Source organism: Pelodiscus sinensis, chromosome 3, assembly GCF_049634645.1.
Source record: "Pelodiscus sinensis isolate JC-2024 chromosome 3, ASM4963464v1, whole genome shotgun sequence".
NCBI classification, from domain to species: domain Eukaryota; kingdom Metazoa; phylum Chordata; order Testudines; family Trionychidae; genus Pelodiscus; species Pelodiscus sinensis.
Window position 1 is genome coordinate 78,575,642 of NC_134713.1, and position 20,765 is coordinate 78,596,406.

The 20,765-nt window shown below is 43.9% G+C and overlaps 1 protein-coding gene across 2 annotated transcripts in view; it reads left to right on the forward strand.

Moving 5' to 3' along the window:
- CDC40 (cell division cycle 40) overlaps positions 1 to 20,765 on the forward strand; it is a 55,413-nt gene that overhangs the window by 3,396 nt on the left and 31,252 nt on the right. For both annotated transcript variants that reach the window (XM_025184742.2, XM_006123197.4), the window contains exon 2: positions 13,927 to 14,013. In XM_025184742.2, coding sequence (XP_025040527.1) covers positions 13,999 to 14,013 — 15 coding nt within the window. In that variant the 5' untranslated portion in view covers positions 13,927 to 13,998. The remainder of the gene's footprint in view (positions 1 to 13,926; positions 14,014 to 20,765) is intronic.

Sequence of the window (20,765 nt, forward strand, 5' to 3'; positions counted from 1 at the left end):
CAGTGTAGACAGCTGGCAAGTTTTTCTGCAAAAGCAGATGATTTTGTAGAAAAACTTGCCAGTCTAGACACAGCCATGCTGTTCCCCCTTCCCATGCTGGGGAAGGGTGTTTGAGATTAATGCGCTAATGCTGACCTTCCCACTCTCCCACGTGATGGGATTGTGCTAACAGGTGTCTTCAATCCACTGTTCAGCTCACCACTCTTAGCAGCATGCTTTTGGGGTAGGAGAAAGGTGAATAACATCAGAGTGAGGCTCAGACTTTTAGGATGTTGTCCTCTTCCCTTCTCATGCCCCTTAACCCTCCCTCCATTTTGTATACACACTTCAAATTCTAGGTATCTTACCCCATTTCCTATCTAATAGTTTCAAGCTTTGATTTAGAGAATTGATTATAGGATTCAGAATCTTAATTTGATATTAGAGGACTGTACCCCCTGCTTGCTATGCTCACCAACCCCACTCTCTCTGGCGGGAGGTAGCCTCAGTCCCCCCTCCCCCCCCCCCAGCTGCCTGGTAGGGTCAAAGCCTTGCCAGCCCTAGCTCTCCCCCATCCGTGGGGGCTTGCCAGCTCTGGCACTCTTCCCTTGGCTGTGGGGGGGGGGGAGCGGTGCCTTGCCAGGCCTTGTGCTCTCCCCCTGGCTGCCAACGGGTGAGGAGGTGCTGCTCTGAGGCTTCGCTGGGCCCTGCACTCCTCTCCTGGTCGCCAGAGGGGATGGGGGGTTGCTCCAAGGCCTCAACAGACCCTGTGCTCTTCCCCTCAGCCATCGAGCACTGGGGAGGTGGGAGGCCATGGCGCAAAACCCGGTATTGGGGAAGAGGGGGAGGAGACAGGCGGGACTCCAGAGTGACATGGTGATGTCACTCTGTTGTCCTACAGGAAAAGATTTTTATAGAGAGAGATGGGTCCCTGCTGTTTAGCCTCTACATTTGTTTGTTTTGATGTCTCCCTATTATCTTTATGTCTTTATAGCTTTCCCAGGTAGCAGTAGGATGAAATTGACATAATTCTTGATGATTCAATTCCTGCCTAGAGTGCTGTGAATAGCACCAGTGAAGTCTGATCAGTGCTTTATATGTTTCACTTTAGTATTTCTTGGCAAACCTGTGAGTAACAGAAGCATGATTTTGTTTTGTAAGCTCAGAAAGACAAGACTGCATTGGTTCACTTTTAGAAAATTATCTTCAGAACTATAAAATATGGAAGGTTAGTAACCAATTTAGTATTCAATTAAAGATGAATGTGCTACCACAGCTGCTCATCTGACACTTATCTGTGCATTCTGTGATGCCTGGCCCTCCACCAAACATTTTGGAGCTTCTAATCTTTCTGGGATGTTAGTGTATAGAGTTTGACAAGAGTATTAGTTAACATCTGTAAAGTGCTTTAAACAGGTATGATAAATAGCAAGTAGCAGTGATAATGCATTGAGGCCCAGCAGAGTCTTACCTACATTTAAAGGTCATGCCTGCAGTACTAGTTTCAAAAGCCTGAACCACTGGGCTGTGTCTACACTGGGCCACTTATTCCGGAAAATCAGCCGCTTTTCCGGAATAAGCTGCGAGCTGTCTACACTGGCCCTTGAATTTCCGGAAAAGCAACGACGCTCTACTGTACAAAATCAGCCGCTATTCCAGAAAAGCTATTCTGCTCCCGCTCGGGCATAAGTACTTATTCCGGAACACTGTTCCGGAAAAAGGGCCAGTGTAGACAGCCCAGTAGACTTTTCCGGAAAAAAGCCCCGATCGCGAAAATGACAATCCGGGCTCTTTTCCGGAAAAGCGCGTCTACATTGGCCACAGATGCTTTTCCGGAAAAAGGGCTTTTCCGGAAAAGCATCTGTGGCCAATGTAGACGCGCTTTTCCGGAAAAAGGGCTTTTCCGGAAAAGCATCTGTGGCCAATGTAGATGGTCTTTTCCGGAAATACTTATAACGAAAACTATTCTGTTTTAAGCGTTTCCGGAAATTCATGCCAGTGTAGACGTAGCCCCGGTGTACTAGTGGACTTATTTCTGTTGGTTGTAGGCTACTTATCAGTGTTACAGAGGGTGTAGCTTTTTAACAACTCCAGGAAAAGACATTTTTTGCAACAGTTAATATTTAGAAACCCTTGAAAAATGCACTCCAAGTTTTGTCAGCTGTGGATCCAGCCCGGGGCAATATAACTGACTAGAACTTCCTGAATGCGGCTGCCTGCCTCTTGCCGCCTCTCCCCTTCCGCCGCTCGCAGGCTTTGCCTCCCTGCAACAGGAGGGAGGGTTCAGCACCCCCCCGCCCGCCTGCCCGCCCGCCCACCGACCCCCTATCCCAGGCAGTAGAGAGGAAAGGTAGACTGAGAGCCTGTCGGCTGTGGATCCAGCCCGGGGCAGTGTAATTGACTAGAAATTCCTGAAGTAGCTGCCTTCCTCTTGCCCTCTCTCCACCACCCTGCAACATGACGGAGAGTTTGGAGCCCCTGCCACTGACCTCGGTCCCCTTCTCCTCCCTCTCTCCTTCCCCTCCTGCCCCCCAGAGGCAATAGATAGAGCAAAGATAAATTGCAAGCCTGTCGCCTGCAGATCCAGCTGCAGTTAGTGTAATTGATTAACAACTTGAAGCAGCTGCCGGAGCACTTCCGGGTTGCAGTTGGTGCCAGACCATCAGGCATACCGGACCACTGGATGCCGGACCACCGGAGTTTTACTGTACTTGGGTTTCTTACAGTGGAAAAAGGTACCTCCCTTTTTCAAGGGGCTATTGATAATTTTATTAACAATGTACCCAGTTCTTTCCTGCATGCTTTCACCACCTGGGAAGGATGTAGGTTTTAAGTACAAATTGATGACCAAAGTACTTCCAAAATCTTCAATACAGTGAAACCTTTGTTATCTGGCACTCTGTTAACCAGAAAACTTTGTTAGCTGGCATTGCCCCCAGCCACAATACTGTCACATCTTCAGGCGCACAGGCCTTGCTTGGTTTACCAAGATTGGCTTAACATTTTTTTTTAATTTAAGAACTATTAATCATCTTTAACTCAAAATAGAAATGTGAGACCAACTGCCTCACATTACAAAACTACCAATATTAAAAACTTGAGTTTTACTATTATTGTCCATTAGTTTTTCCTAGGTTGATGGGACCCTCAGATAACTGGAATTTTTAGATAACCAGAACCTGTGTAACCCCCGAGCATGACAGATAACACAGTTTTACTGTACATCAAGGATTGACCCCAGCCTAACCCTCAGGATGGCGTGGTATTGTCTCCTTTAGCACGTATTCTCCCCCCATGAAGGCAGACAGTTCTGATTGACTCTGAGCGATTTTATCTGCAAAATAAAGACAAATGAGTATTTGGTACAATGATTCTGGCATTACTGTGTTAGAGGAACAGAAAGTCGACTGAGGAACAAAGGCCAGAAGCTACTGGTCTGCTGACACACTATGGCTACACTAGCTGGTGTATGTAGTGGCTGAAGCAATATACTGGCCATGTATTATAGAGGTGAGCTTCCATAGGAAAGATAGATGGGAGATGGATGAAAGTAAAGGGTGACAATTGAGAAAAGCACTGCAATTATGTGATTTGAACTGTAGCCTTGCACCATTCTAGAGTCTAGTGGATTTTGGGACTGAAGAATAAAATATGCATAGCTTGAGTAGATTGGTGTCTGGCTTCTATTGTATAAACTGTTGTTGCTTCTTGATTAGTTCAGCTTTTTAATCTTTGTACAATAGCAGAGACTTCAAACATGCATAGGTATTAAAAGGGGAATATATTCTTAAGTGTGTACAATAGCAAAACTTATTTGCTAGTTCTAGTTTTTTGATTTTTATAATTTAACATCACAGTAACCAAACTGAGTTAGACCAAAGATCCATCTAGCCCAGTAGCTTGTCTTTTGACAATGGCCAGTGCCAGCTGCCCCAGAGGCAATAAACTGAACAGGTAATTATCAAGTGATCCATCCCATTGCCCATGCCCAGTTTTTGACAAATGAAGGCTAGGGACAGTTATAGTCTTGGACTTCACAACATTCTCTGGCAAGGAGTCCCCAAGGTTGACTGTGCAATGTGTGAATAAATACTTCCTTTTATTTGTTTTAAACCTGCTGCCTATTAATTTTATTTGGTGACCCCCTTGTTGACTTAATATTTTTTGTATAAGTCACTTATGGTTCTTAAGTTCGTGACCCATGGGATAGGGTCTCCATTTACAGGACTTTAATTTAATTGATAACCAACGCTAAGTACAATCCTATAAAAAGCAAGATGTCCTTGTTAGTTACTGGGCTAGCTGGTGTGGAACTATCCTACAGTCTGAAAACATTGTTTTATTGACCAAAATATACAGTAGAAATGTAATTTTGGTTTTTGTTTGTTTGTTTGTTTGTTTTTGGCGGGTGTGGTGTGTGTGTGTTTTTGGTTTTTGTGGGTTTTTTTGTATATATGACATTTGAAAGATGATGGCCTATTTATACAGGTTTTTTAACCCACAATTTACCCCAGAACTTAATAAGAGGTTGTGTAAGGGCCAAATTCTGCTGTCAGATGTGCCTGTACATCTCTCATCAATTTCACTGGATATCACACATTAACATGTGACAGCAGAATTTGGCCCAAATTATTGGACTCTGCATTCAAAGATAAATTTTTATAATATCCTATTTGTAAAGGATTGTGAAGTCTTAATATAAATCACTGGAACATTATCTTTTGGTTCTGTTCCTTAGCCAATTATGAGCCCTATCCTGCAATCTTTACTGAGGCTAGCTTATTTTGGTGGGAGGGGTGCCTGAATAATGCCTGCAGACATCGGCTGTGTTTGAGGATTTTTTTCTGTCACTGTCACACATACATATCAAAGAATAAAAGATCCAGCAGACAGTTTTTTCAATAATTTCTTTTGTTGTGATGATGTTTAATTAGGCAGTTATAGTACATTATTTGTGTTGTATAACCATACAATTATATTGTCAAATTGTTTTCATAGTTTATAATGTGTAAGTGTTTTGTGATGTTACTGTAACATTGCTAACAAGCAGAAGTAAAAGCTGCAAGGGACTGTGAAGTGTGAATAGGCCCCTGGGAAGCTGACATGATTTAGGGCTTGTCTACACAGGCAAGTTATTGTGCTGAACTTTCTTGCTCAGGGGTGTGAAAAATTACTCCTTCCCCCCAGAGTGCAGCAAATTTCAATGCAGTAACTTACCAGTATAGACAGGCTCTAAGCGCTGGGAGCCAGCCACATCCCTTGTGGAGGTGTTTTTCTTACAGTGCTGGGAGAGTTATGTCCACCACTGATGCTGCAACAATACTGTTCCATTAAAGTACTGTTGTGGCAGTACTTTAACATTCTGGCTCTGTGTATACAAAAAGGTTTTTGCACAAAACCAGCTGTTTTTGCACAAAAACCCGCGGAACGTCCACACCTCAAGTGCGTTTTTGCACAAGTAAATCGGCAGAACAAAGGGCTTTTGCAGGTATAGTTATTCCTCTCCCCATGGGGAATAATTCCTTTTTTGCTACAGCTCTTGTACAGAAAAGCAGGTGTGGACACTCCGGAGGGGTTTTTGTGCAAGAAACCCCTATCGGAAAAAGTACAAGTGCTCTGATGAGAGCTTTCTTGCGCAAGAGTGTCCTTGCAGTGTGGATGCTCTCTTGCACAAAAGCACATGCTTTTGTGATGTGCTTTGAGGTCTGGATGCGCTTTTGTGCAAGAAGTTTTTGCAGAAGATCTCTTCCACAAAATGATTCTTGTGCAAAAACCCTGCAGTGTAGACAAAGCCTCTGAGTGTAGACAAAGTTTTAATGTCTCAAAGATCTGGAATCCCTTCCCTGCACCCGCTCCTTTTGCTATTTTTGATCCATATGCTGCAAGCACATCTGATGGGACTGAAGGGGGATCTATGATGGCAGCAAGGTGTACTGCAGACACTAGAGCCTCCCAGCTGTGGAAGAAGCTCTGACCTCACCATACACCTCCCTTCCCCATTATGGAGATGGCAAGTATACAGGAGTCACCATGTACATAGACCACTGTTCTAGAGAAGCTGACAGAAGAAGCATTTTTGTGATTTTAGTCCGACTAATCATTAAGGTTGCTTGCTAGTCTCACAGTGATGTTGAAGATTAAAGCATATACAGCATAATGCATTGATAAAATGCCAAATGATATAATTTGGCTTTTGTGAAGCATAAAACTAACAAGAGATTCTCATGTTATAAATTTCAGAACATACTGCACAAGAGCATACATTTTTCTATTCCAAGAATGTATGTACTAATATGGTCTAGATCTCACTTGCAGTAGATACCTGGAAGAAAATAAAGAAGTTATAGTCACATTTTCAAATTATTTTATGGATAGCTAAAAGTGAAATGGACTAATGGAGAGAAAACCAGGCACACTTCAGTAGTGTACTGGCTGGTTATGCACGTTGTGACCAAAGTTTAGTTTGCTTGATGGAATGATGAGTAAAGCTGGAGATGCTGTAATGTGGAACTGTAATTAAAGCATGTGTTGCATTCATTTCAAGGACCAGCAGTCTTCACATTTAGAGGATGCACATGTTGTGGTATGAGAATCAACTTATTGTGCGATTCTAACTCAACACTCTTGAGCTAACAGTAAAGTATAACCAGAATTGCTATAGTTATCCTACTGACGATTGTCCTTTATACCACAATCTGTCATCTATTGGATTCCATTCTGTAGCTGAGAGAGGAATTTAACAGGTAAAAGAAAAGTTATATTATGAAAAATAATATAACTAAAGATACTTGGCATTTTATAAAGTTAGGCTTCCTTGATAGTTAAAATTTAAAGAATAGCAAGCAACTGGCATCTTAATATCAAGTTATTATATGTGGAAGTATCACAGACAACTCTGAGAGCGTTTCTGGTCAGTTTGTTGAATTTTCCCTAGAAATAACATAAATGATCGTAATCTTCACTTTAGAAATAATGAGATGGGTGTTTATAGTATGCTTGCTAGTCTGCCAATATAAACTGTTTGGCATGATTTGAGAATGTTGTAGGAAACTTCCACAGGTCATGAAGGAAAATCCTAATTTCATGTGCAAGTAAGTAGTACCATTCAAGGAACTGTTTTGTTACTGTCCTATTGTAGTTGCTTTGTCTGTGGCTGAATGAATAGATTAGTTCATTATGCTATTCCTAGTCAAGAGCATGGGATATGAAACTCAGGTTTGCAAATGTACTGGTATCTGCTGTCATCCAGGACCAGTGAATTGGGACGATCATGTGATGAAAAGAATGAGGTCAGTCAGTCTGAGTTTGCAACACTGCCTGCTCAAGCAGGAGCCATGGAATGATTGTGTATGCATTTTTTTTAATCACACAGGTCTAATGAAAGACAGGCTTTCTGTTTGAGCTTACAATTCCAATATGAGGCAGTATGATAGAAGTACTTTCCTGAATTGTTTTCTTAAACAGTCTTAGCTACACATTCTAAAATGAGGAAAATATTTGGAGATTTTATTGTCCTAGTTATTATATGAACAGATTATTTTGGTTGCTTTTTAAACAGTTGCTGATTTTTTTCCCACTCTCTTCCCAGTATGTTTTAGACTACTAGATGTTAAACTATTTAAATCTTACATATGTAAGCAGTACGTTATGGTGGACCTGGTATTAAATTAGAAAGATTAGCTCAGATGGGCATAACATGCTGGTGAATAGCTAGCAGCTTTAAGTAAATATGTAATATACTATTTTGTTCTGTAATTTGAAAGACCAAACTGCATATCTCACATAAGGAAGATTTTTATAGAGGAGAATTAAAATTCTAGTTTATGCTTTTTCTTTCTGTTCTTACAACTGTACCCATTTGATCCTGTGGATGCATGTACACTTAGGGCTTCTGTATACAGGAAAATTTCTCAGCACAACTATACTAGAATAATTATTCCACTATTGTTTACTGGTGTAAGTCCATATATGTACGTTATCCCAGATTAAAATCACAAAGTGGTGGGAAGAAATGATCTTCTTGCCCATTTAAGGCTTTAGAACTTTTAAAACAGTATCTTGAATTGCACCCATAAACTAACTATAGGTTAAACCTCTCTAATCTGGCACGCTGTGGTCCAGCAACACCTGTGATCTGGCATGATTTTGATTAGCCAGATGTCCACTTTAATGGGTGTGGCCAAGTTTCCCATGGTCCCATGAAGTTTATTTGCATCCACCAGTCCTGGCTCTCAGTGTTCTGTGCTGTTATTTAGCTCTGATTTACCCGTAAACGTCTTCTAAGAGCCAAGCAAGCAATGGAAGTGTTGGTAATGTTGCTAGACAATATTGACCTCCCATGGTTCAGAAAATTCTCTGATTCAGCACCAGTCAAGTCCCAAGAGTGCTAGACTAGGGAGGTTCAACCTGTAGAAGTGAGTGCAGGTTCTGCAGTACAGGAGCAATGTTTCATGCTTTAAAACAATGATGGGTATGTCTCTGTCACACATACTCTCCTCTCCAATTGAGGGAGCTAATGTCATATCTCTTTAAGCTGGTTCTCCAGACCTTCCAGTTTAGTCTCGGCTTGAGTCAATGCTGATGGGCTCTCATCCAAGCCGATTGGTAAGGTGATCAAGTCACCCGCTTGGTCAGATAAGACAACAGAAGGCCATGTGTCATCTGCGAGTACAGTGTGCCGCTCATAGTAACATTCCTGTTCATGCTAAATCATTTTCAAGTTACAAAGGTTAAACTACATAATTTCTGTTCAATAAAGGAAAATAAATCCAAATGAGGCAAAAGTGAAAAAGCATTCAGAAAGAATAAGATCTTTTGCTAAACTTAACTAGAGCTCTCAAGAACAGTTTAACTTTTGGGGATAATAGCCATATGAAGAACTTCATATGCTCTAATGCAGTGTTTCTCAATTTTAACACTTTTAAACTCGAAAGAATTTTGCGGAACCCCTAATAACAGTCTTGTATATGGAGCTGTAAAAGTAAACCACAAATAAGTAAGGATAATAATAAACAAATACTGAACAAGGTCATGAGATCAACATTTAGTTTAATTGCACATAGATTAATCTATCATAGTCAATTTATATTTATCACACGACTATTCTGAAGTAAAGTATTCGCTAGAGCAGCGTTTCCCAAACTATGGGCTGTGGGCCTCAGTGTGGCTGCCAGGAGGGGAGCAGAGTGGCACTGGCTGGGAGGAGGTGGGGGGGAAATGGCCGCCGGGAAGCAGGGTTGGGGGCAGCGGGGCTGTCCCACGGAGATCTGGGCATGTGGGCGGCGAAAGCAGGGCTACGGGCAGCAGGGCAGTCCTGCGGAGATCCGGGCAGGCGGGTGGGCAGCCGGCGAAAGCAGGACTGGGGGAAGCGGGGCTGTCCCGTGGAGCTCCGGGCCGGCAGGCGGCTAAAGCAGGGCAGCGAGGTTGTCCCGCAGAGATCTGGGTGGGTGGTGAAAGCAGGGCTGGGGGGGTAGTGGGGCTGTCCCGCGGAGATCCAGGCAGTCGGCTGGCAGAAGCAGGGTTGGAGGTAGCGGGGCTGTCCCGTGGAGGTGGGAGGGGGGCGAGCGGGTGGCAGAAGCAGGGTAGCAGGCCTGTCCGGTGGAGATCAGGGAGGGCAGGCAGCGGAACTAGGGATGGACAGGAGCCGGGGGGGGGGGGGGGGGGGGGGGGGAGGGCAGAGGAGGCTGGCCAGGGGAGATCAGCAGGAGGACAGTAGAGCCAACTGCCAGAAGCAGGGCTGGATGGGGGCAGCGGGGCTGGTCGTCAGGGGTGCGGGGCTGACTGGGGGAGATTGGTGGGGGGTGGGGGGAAACGGCCACCGGAAGCAGGGGTAGATAGGGGCAGCAGGGCTGGACTGGGGAGATCGGGAGGAGAATGGGGAGGAGCGGGACTGACCTGGGCACATGCAGACCCTGGCTGACGAGTGAGTCTGGCCGGGGATTCTCTCCTCCTCCTCCTCCTCCTCCTCCTCCCCCCCCCCCCCCCCCCCCCCCCCACACACACACATACCCTCCCTCGAGTAGTTGCGAACTGCCTGGCTGGTAGACACATTCAGGCAGCATGAGCACATCTACCAGCCAGGCAGTTCGCAGCTAAGGACTGATACACCTAATAATAATAAACTTACCTAATTAGAAAGTACCAGACATTTTATATGTCTGGTAATTTCTCAATTTGTTTCCCGGACAAAACCCTCAAATACCGGACTGTCTGGTACAAAACCAGACACCTGGCAACCCTACCCCTCCTTGCACCCTCCCTCCTAGCCAGATACCTTACCCCCAATATGCTCCTGCTCCCGCTTCCTGGAGTGCCCATGCGGCGCTGGGTACCCCAAGCCCTCGCCCAGGCTGGGCAAGAGGATGCAGCCGGGTGAAACACTGAAAATTTATTCATTTTTCATTCTCTTTTTATATGTGTTTATATTTTTGGGCTGCAAAAAACAGTACTGAAAAAAAACGAGTTCCAACTAAAGTAAAAAGTTTGGGAAACCCCGATCTAGCCAGCTTTTTACCCATCTTACAATCCATTTATCCAATTCATATTCCCTTAACTTGCTGGCAAGAATATTGTGGGTGACTGTATCAAAAGCTTTGGGAGGACCAGAAACAACTTATTTGAATAGTCATCATTTGCTTAATGAATATGCAAATGAATGTTACCGGTCCTCCAAAAACTCGTGAATGGATTTACTGGTCCTCGTGTCAAAAAGTTTGGGAACCCCTGCACTAGAGCACTGCCTGCGCACTCCTATACAAGCAACTGGTCGGACAGCTGAAGCTTTGACTTTGTCTGACGCGTTGCTAGTATATCCGTATTCAGTCACCTGCATGATCCACGCTCCTTGAGAATGAGTACGGGGATTTATGGTGGTATATAACAGAGGATCGTACCACAGATTGACTGCGTGCGCAGCGCTGAGTAGTGACATCATCATCCCCACTCTGTGGCTAAGCTGGCATTATACAGGGATACTTATCGTGGCAAACACAAATGAAAATAGTTTTCAGTAAAATTCATAAACGTTTAAATATTTTTTTTTAAAATCATAAAATGTAGTAATGGAATTTTCTTGCAGAGCCCTTATTTTCACTTCACGGAACTCCGGGGTTCTGCGGAACACCATTTGGGAAACACTGTTCTAATGGAAAATGTGTGAAGCTTAAGTCATCTCAATTATTTTAGATCCATAGAACTTTGGAGGACTAGTTGATAAACACTTCATTTCTGATTTCCCTTAAAAGTGAGCCTAATGAAAAGCATTAAAAGAGGAGAGTAAGCTATATTGCCACTTTGAATTTCTTAATGTTTAGCCCAAGAATCAGAAAAGTAGGATATATTTATTGGATGATACTCAGCTTATATAAGCAGATGTAACTCTCATGGAAGACAATACAGGCAGTCCCCGGGTTACGTACAAGATAGGGACTGTAGGTTTGTTCTTAAGTTGAATTTGTATGTAAGTCGGAACTGGTACATATTGTACCCCAGGTGTCCCCGATTCAGCCGCTGCTGAAACTGACCAGCGGCTGACTACAGGAAGCCCGAGGCAGAGCTGCTTTGCCCCGAGCTTCCTGGAATCAGCCGCTGATCAGTTTCAGCAGCAGCTGACTTGGGGACACCTGGGGTAGAGCAGCTGGAGTGCTGCTGGGTTGGTCTGGTAGCGCCGACCCTTGGCGTGGCAGGACCAACCCAGCAGCACCCCAGCTGCTCTATCCCAGGTGTCCCCAAGTCAGCTGCTGCTGAAACTGATCAGCGGCTGATTCCAGGAAGCCCGGGGCAGAGCAGCTCTGCCTCGGGCTTCCTGTAGTCAGCCGCTGGTCAGTTTCAGCAGTGGCTGACTTGGGGACGCCTGAGGCAGAGCAGCTGGTGTGCTGCTGGGTTGGTCCAGTAGCACCGCACCTCAATTCTGTGGGACCAACCTGGCAGCCCCCAAGCTGCTCTACCCCAGGCATCCTGATTCAGCCGCTGGTCACTGACCAGCGGCGAGAAAAGCCTGGTCTGCTGGGGGGGGGCGCCCCCCCCGCCTCAGCAGACCAGGGAGACGCGGGCGGCGGGATCGCCGAGACGCGTCGCGGTCCCGCCGCCCGCGTCCTCCGCGGCAAAAAAAGCCTGGTCTGCTGTGGGGGGTGGGTGCACTAGCTGCGCCCCCGCTCCCCTAGCAGACCAGGGAGACGCGGAGCAGCTTTTCTCGCCGCGGAGGACGCGGGCGGCAGGACCGCGGCGCGTCTGGGCGGTCCCGCCGCCCGCGTCCTCCGTGGCAAGAAAAGCCCCGTTCATAAGTAGGGATCCAACGTAAATCGGATCCACGTAACTCGGGGACTGCCTGTAGTGGGATTGGTTTCTGTCAGTCTTTATGCCAGGACTGCATTTGATCCATTATAATGCATAAGAATGAATTGGTCTTTGTTTACATACCATCCCTGTCCTAGAAAGCTTATCTAGTTTTGTCAGATAAAGGAAAGCCTTTAATAGAATAAAATACACATGGAAGAGAGGTTTTATTTTTGTAGCAGAAAGTGCTTCCCATGTCTATTGATAACCATTTGTGCCAGCCTATCAATTGGAATCTGCACTTGAACAGGCAGTTCTATCCACGGTGCTCATCTTCCACACAGATGGCATTAAGAAGAGCATGCTGGATCAGGTTTCAGGATATGGAGGAAACATTACATGTTTTTAGGATCCGTGGCAGTCTATTTTAATAGAAGAAGGATGAGGCAAAATGAGCAGGTCTCTAGAAAGAGGTGTGTTTGTGGTCCGTGAGCTTGATATCAACTGTCTTCCACTAAGCTGGAAAACTAGCTGTAGTTTGGGGCAAAGATACAGACTGTTGCATTCATTTTTGACCCAACCAATGGATGTGAGAGAAGAGGTCTGTATATATAGTATGTATATAAAATGTATTTCTGCCTTGAGCATGAGAACTATTCCTATGAAGATTTCTAAGGAGAGAAGCCATATTACAGCAGATCTTTGGAGTGGGAGAGAATGCATCAGTAGCCACAGAACCATGTTCAGTGATGTGTTTATGTTCCATATGGTATCTGCCTTGCTTCTTTCCATTGTCCAAACTCTTTGAAAGCACTATAAGCTTCCTAGTATTATTAGGAAAATGTCTTTCTTTAGGCAGCCTTGTAGTTGGCTCAAGGGCAGTGTTGACTGACTTTGGAGGAATTATGCAACGTGGAGTTGAGGATGGAGAACACAATTTTTCAAAAGTGATAATTCATTTTAGTGCCTCAATATATAAGTGCCCAACTAAGATGTTAGATTTTTGGATGATGGGTCTTTAGCACTACATACAAATGGGGCCACTACAAAGTATATGCTGAGCTGTGCACCAAAATCATTGGTTACATCATAAAATCTCAGCAAATTTTGAGGGAAAAATAGAACACAGTGACTAACAGGGAATCTTGATAGCTGACATCTGTACAAAGACTTCTGCATCAAGAAGCGAAGAAAGTTTGCATGGGGTTCTATTTATAAACTGTGTATGTGAAAAGGAATTAAGAGATGCAGGGAATTCCTAATAACCCTGCATCTACAAAAAAAATTTCGAACAAAATTCTCAAGCCCCTGCTGTTTTGTTTATCCCAAAGTACTTTGCTTTTTTCTCCAAAAGGCTAATGGGAATATAAGGGCTAATGTTAGGAAATTGGGTGGTAGTGATTGTTTTAATTGCACTTATAGGTAAAGTTGAGCCTTAATTAAAAACTTGTCAAACTTTTGTTGTTCATCTAAATGATAAATAAGAATTCTGGCCAAGCTTCTACTGATTTTTTTTTTTTTTTTTTTTTTTTAAGAACTAAAAAGTAAAATTATATAGGTCTAATTTAAAACACATATTGTCCCCCATATAGTCAAATTAGTGTCAGGTATTTAACATGAGCTATATGTGAGAAGTTTGGATTATATTTCAGTAGCACCTTTGTTGTATTTCAGGAAGATGTGGAGACGGGAGTCCATCTAGATCCTGCTATCAAGGAAGTTCAGTACAATCCCACTTACGACACCATGTTTGCACCAGAGGTGAGAAGACTTTTACTAAACCAGAAACGTTTGTATCCAAAGCATTTGTATTCTAAAGCAGTTGGCATTCCACTGAAAAATATATGTGGCTTTGAAGGAGTGTGTCATGTTAAAATTGTTTAAAGAGGAAGTTCAGATGTTGCAATGCCTGTCCTCTTCTAAGTATAAATGTATATAATTTCTCAAGTTCTCCCTAGCTTTAGGATGCCTCAAGCATCTGGACTTTAAAGATAAGAACAACTTGGGCAAATACCACACAACAACAAAGAAGTTACCCTGAGGATGTCATATACGTTTCTAATATAACTCTAAACTACTGTAAAGCTATTCTAAGAGAAGAATCTTAAGTGTTCTTCTCTACCAAGCTAGAGAAGTAGGAAAGGTGGAAATCAAATAACTTAGATCATTGTGCAGTTAAGAAAGCCAGTAAAGGAGATTACCTTGCTGAGCATCCTGAAGTGTCCTGTGTCTTCTCAGTTCTTTTGATGTCCACTAATAAGTGAGCAGCAAGTATAATTCAAGAAGTTTTATAGATATATAGCTTCTAGAAATGGGTATAGTTTGGTATACGAGAGTGGTTTTCAAACTTTTTGGCCTGTGGACCAAACCTTGCAAACCTTTTTGTGGACCACTAGTTGCTAATGGAAACTCACCGTTAATAACATAATTATGCCCAAGCCATTTTGCTAGTGCTGCAGCTAGGGAGAATGGTTTAATTTAAATTATTAAACAGATTGAAACTGCAGCTCCTGGAGTCAGCTGTTTGTAACAACACTCCCCTGTCTTCTCTGCCAGCCTCGGCAGACCTTGGGACACTAGGAGTGTCTGTGCTGGGGACTGGATGCACTGCAGCAGGCTGTGGGCAAAGCTTTAGGGCTGGGTTTGGACCGGGGTTGTCCCCAGGGCCTGACTGACACCGTAGGAGCTCAATGCTGGGCAGCCTGCTTGGTACTCAGGGTCCTGTGGGTGCTGCCATGCAAACAGCCAGGGGCTGGGGGAAGTCTCAGGGTCCCATTCTGCTGCCCCTGCCCTGGCTCCATGGGGCTGTGGCTGTGGTTTCCTGGACCAGGGACTTTGGCTTTGAGCCTGGCACTCCCTTCCCCAGCCCCTGCTCCGAGCTGCAGGAGGTGTAGGGGGGTTCGGCTGATGCACAAGGAGCTCTCGGTGTATCCCTGTTCTCCCAGGCCTGCATGTTCCAGGCTGCTCTACACTGCATGACCCAGGCCTCTGGCTGCTGTTGGCTGCCCTGCACTCCTCGGAGGAGGAAGGATGCAGGGATGCTGGGTTGAGTGTGAGGGCGGAATGCAGGACACTGGGCTGAGTGTAAGGGAGTGGGGATGCAGGGGCGCGGGGCTGAGTGTGTGTGGTGTGTGGGGGGGGGATTGGAAAGACAACTCTCTCTGAAGTGTAGTGCTCGCTCCGGCAAGGGGGCCCTTGCCTGTAAATGCCCATGCTGTCCCCCGGTGCTGACCGGAGACCTCTTAGCTGCCTTTGGCAGGCATGGTGAGCTGCCTGCTGGGCGCTGCAAGCATGGTGCTGTGATGAGGCAGAGCGCAAGTGATTCAAGGGCCGGAGCAGCCCCGAGACACTCCCCGCCACAGGTCCCCAGTAGATAGGGGAATCTCTGAATGTTCAGTGTTGATAAACCTGGAGTGTCTCAGAGGGCACGTGGTGGGGAGGTGAAGAAAGTCCAGACCTTCTCCACCAGATCCAGCTCATGGAGAGAGGCAGAACAAGCGGCTCCACACGTGCTCTGCCTCCATCCAAGAGCTGGGTCTGTCGGGAAGGTTCGGGCTTTCTTCACTCCCCTCACCATGCACCCTCTGAATGGGAAGTTGGAGCTGGTGCTGCACTCTCATGGCTGTGCAGCAACTACGAGTCTTGAGCAGCAGTACAGGTTCCCCACTGTGTGGAAGAGAAGAGGGGGACTGAACTTAAGCCATGAAACTGGGAACCACTGGTATAAAGCTAAACCCCAATATAGCAATATAAACAGTATTCATGTCATGATGTTTTAAGTCAAGTGTTTTCAATGTTTTTTTCTAAATGAATGTAGTGTGAGTGTACACAACTCTTTTTGGCTGAAATTAGCCTTCAGAACAACTTAACATACTTTCTATCTTAAATATTTTTCAGTAGCCTACAAACTGCGTGATGAATTAAAATGGATGGTTTAAGTCTTCAAGTTGTGCAAATATCACACTGGATCATAACACTAACATTTTGAAATTAAGTATAAATTAAAGTACTGTATATTTGAGACAGTTTGTGCATATGTGCATGCACCTCTGTCTATTGAAGAACTCCTCCTAAACACCAAGGTTACGTTTCAACTACAAGCCTCTTTTGAAAGAGAGCGTCTAGACTACAAGCTGCTTTTTCAAAAGAGTCTAGACGCTCTCTTTCGAAAAAGCACAGTTTGCATTCAGTAGCACCGTCTTTCGAAAGAGTACTTTTGAAAAAAGGCGTTATTCCTCGTAAAATGAGGTTGACCGTGATCGAAAAAACTGCTGTGTTCTTTTAATTTACTTTCGAAAGAACGCGGGTGCATTCTAGATGTAGGTGAAGTTTTTTCGAAAAAAGGCTATTTGTACACCAGATTCGGTACACAGCTTCCTTATTATCATAACTTAAAGCAAAGTAGGGGTTTGGTTGTGCCAGGAAAATGGGATGTGCCTGTAATGGGATTGCTTCTCATAAAACGATACAGAAAAGAGAGAGAATCACCAAGCAGATAAAAGGAGCTGGCAGCGGGTGCTCCTCCTCACATCCGGGATTGCCTCAGCCCCAAGCTTCCCACACACAGGCAACCTTTAGGGAGGGCAGTGAGCTGAAGTTCCCTTCCTCTCCCCCTATTTATACAGGATCATTACTGATTGTTCCCCTCTGTCAGGGAGCAAAGGAAAAGTGCAATTTGCTGTATTCCTCACTCTGGCTGGGGAACACAAGGGGCAGACAAACAGACCTGTCCCAGCAGTGGTACATGCACCGTTCCCCAACTGTGCTTGCTGCAGTGGCCATGGAGAGGCGCTTCTCACCTGGCCCAAACCCATTATGGTGAGAGAGGACTGGGCTTGTCCTCTCCCCTGGGCAGCTTGCATACTGAGCCCCTCATCTTCAGCCCCACCCTAGAGCAATGATTTTAATGAAGAAAAACAAAAAATTAACTGAGTGATGGACATGAGCAATGCCATGATTACGTCGCTCTGTCCTCCCACAGGAAAAGTTGGTGGTTTGTTTTTTTTTAATAGAGAGACAGATGTAAAATGGAGTATCACAGTGAAAATTAATCATTTACTGTTAATTCCTGTCCCCTGATGAGACTATGAACATTGTAGGGAAGTAAAATGAGAACCAGTACAGTTCTTTACGCAGCATATTCTCGACCTGGGGAATGCACTGTCACAGGAGATCAAGTCGAAGGGGCTGATCCTGGGCTGCATTGAGCATGCGTACGTCCTGTTCAATGCATTTGGTGCTGCATATGTGAAACATCTCTGAATTTGGCTACAACCAAATATTATGGCTACAACCTTTCCTCTTCAAAAGACAGGATAATTGTGTGACTAGTAATATTTGAGATAAGATAAGGTAATCGAATCCTATGTTATGGTGCTTAAAATCTTATTGCCAAGGATTAGGAAAGGATTTCTTTTTTTATCTTCCTGAGTAATTATTGTGGAATTGGCTGGTGAGGTATGGGTGTTTTTTCTTTCCATTGAAGCATCAGGTATTAGCTATAGTTGGAGACAGTAAAACATGCAAAGTGGATTCAAGCCTGATCTAGTAAGGGCAAGTAAGGAATCCAATGTGGTTCTGTTTAGGGATGTAAGCAACTAGTTGACTACCCAGTAAGCCTCATATTAGGTAGTCGAGTCACTATTCAACTAGTTGCTTTCCCCCCTTGCTGCCTCTGTATCGAAGGCACCAAGTGGGGGGGAAGCAGGAACCGGTGCTGGGGGGAGATGACTTAAAAGCCAGTTCTCCCCAACGCTGTCTCCACAGAAGATCAGGGGAGGAGGCAGAGGCGCAGTGGAGGAAACAGCACAAGTGGGGACTGAAACAGTCCTTGCTCACACAGAGTCCTAGCTGCTGTGCCTCTTGGCTCTTATACATTTCTAAGGGAGAGGTGCAGCAGTTGGGACCCAGCAGGAGCAGGAAATGCTTCAGTCCCCACTCACATGGGTTCCTCGCTGCACCTCTTTTTTTTAAATGTACAAGAACCACGAGCACAACACAGATCCTTATCAAGTAATTGATGGAAATTCCATCAACTACTCAAGTAGCTGATTAATCGAAATTTAACATCCCTTGTTCTTTTGATCCATTTTTGAATTCTGCACCAAAAACTTTTTTGTCTGTCTGAGAATTGACGATACAAAAAAATCCAATGGATTAAATGATTCTCTCTCCTTTTTGAAAATAATTTTTTAAAAGCCTGAGGGAAAAAACGTTTTAAATAAGAACGAAAGACAAGGAAACTTTCTTCAAATAAGAGGAAGGTTGGTTAATTATCTGCACTCTAAAATGTGTTGGATTATTACATTTAAAAGCAATTTCATCTAGAGATTGGTATTCAGCACAGGAAAGCACCTTGGGAAATAAGCAACATGTATAAAATGTAATATACTTAGCTTTAATACATGCAGCTGTCATAGTCTAGAAATCGCAGCTCCCCAAAGCTGGAAGTAAGTCTCTGCAAAGCTTGAGACAATTTTGATATGTACAGCCAGTAAGTAGTATAGTCTATGTTCTTCAAGGTAAAATAAAGCATAATCAAAAAGGTTTATCAACTGTTCTGAGGCAGGAGTGTGCGGCCTTTGTAAGGTATGATAGTTTAGAATCCTAAATAGTACAATAATAGAATTTATAGTTTTAATCAACTAGCAACATAGTAAACCTGTAGTATCGCTTGTGGTGGTTAGTTTTACATTAAAAAGACATAAGAGACTTATTTTGGTAAATATAGAGAAAATATTCCATTTATAATTTCTCCTTGGTAATTGAGGCGGAATGAATAAAATGATACTAAACTGTTTAAGATAGTCAAGACAGAAGCAGACTGTGAAGAACTTCAAAAAGATCTCCCCAAACTGAGTGATTGGGCAACAAAATGGCAAATGAAATTTAATGTGGATAAGTGTAAAGTAATGCACGTTGGAAAAAATAACCCCAACTATACGTACAGTATGATGGGGGCTAATTTGGCTATGACAAATCAGGAAAAAGATCTTGGAGTTATTGTGGATAGTTCTCTAAAAACTTCCACACAGTGTGCAGCGGCCGTCAAAAAGGCAAATGGGATGTTAGGAATTATTAAGAAAGGGATAGAAAATAAGACATTGAATATCTTACTGCCCCTGTATAAAACTATGGTATGCCGACATCTTGAATACTGTGTACAGATGTGGTCTCCTCATCTCAAAAAAGATATTTTGGCCTTGGAAAAGGTTCAGAAAAGGGCAACTAAAATGATTAGGGGTTTGGAATGGGTCCCATATGAAGAGAGGCTAAAGTGACTGGGACTTTTCAGTTTAGAAAAGAGGAGACTAAGGGGGGATATGATAGAGGTATATAAAATCATGAGTGGTGTAGAGATAGTAAATAAAGAAAAGTTATTTATTGGTTCCCATAATAGAAGAACTAGAGGACACCAAATGAAATTAATGGGTAGCAGGTTTAAAACTAATAAAAGAAAGTTCTTCTTCACACAGTGCATAGTCAACCTGTGGATCTGTTTGCCAGAGGAGGCTGTGAAGGCTAGGAATATAACAGAGTTTAAAGAGAAGCTAGATAATTTAATTGAGGTTAGGTCCATAAAAGACTATTAGCCAGGGGATAGAAATGATGTCCCTGGCCTCTGTTTGTCAGTGACTTGAGATTGATGGCACAAGACAAATCGCTTGATCATTGTCTTCGGTCCACCCCCTCTGGGGCACCTGGCATTGGCCACTGTCGGCAGACAGGCTACTGGGCTGGATGGACCTTTGGTCTGACCCAGTATGGCTGTTCTTATGTTATGTTCCAAAATATGAAAGAAACATCCATGTTTGAGCCGTGAGCATGGCATGTTACAGTTCTGGGAGACAGCTGTGGACACTTTCAGTACTGGTGTTATTGCCATGTATGGGGAATACTTAACCTGTATTCATATATAAGTCTCTAGATGAGTCTTGTCTGTGCTTCATTTATTTGGCTTTCCTTAGGACATTTGTTTATTGGACACAACACAGACCATGTGTGTGCATACACACACTTCTCTGCTTTGTGAACCATTGTCTCCTCCTGGATAGAATGTCAGATCTGCTCCAATGTGTGACTAGCCCTCAAATGGCTGCATCGTCAGAGATTATAAGTACATGGCCTACTGTACATTCACGTGTCACTACTTACCAGTGTTGGTGGTAGTTTGCATTCTGAGGGTGGCTAAATTCTCTTTTCTGCTCAACATAGCGGAGGTCAACTCCAATACTCTGTTCTCCATATATTGAGAGAGCCCATTGACTTAGATGGAAATCCATTCAGATAGGGCAGAATATACAAATCAAGATCTGCTATGTATTTCTAAAGAAACTTCTCCTCTTGCATTTCATCTCTTCCAGTCCAACTCATCACTGCTGCAACTAGACCCTTTTTCCAATTCTAAAAACTCTCCTATGCAACTCTCTGTGAAGCATCTGATACTTCATTTAAAAACATGCACAAATAAAATTGTATAGTACTGCATCATCTTTAGAAAACAGATGTTCATT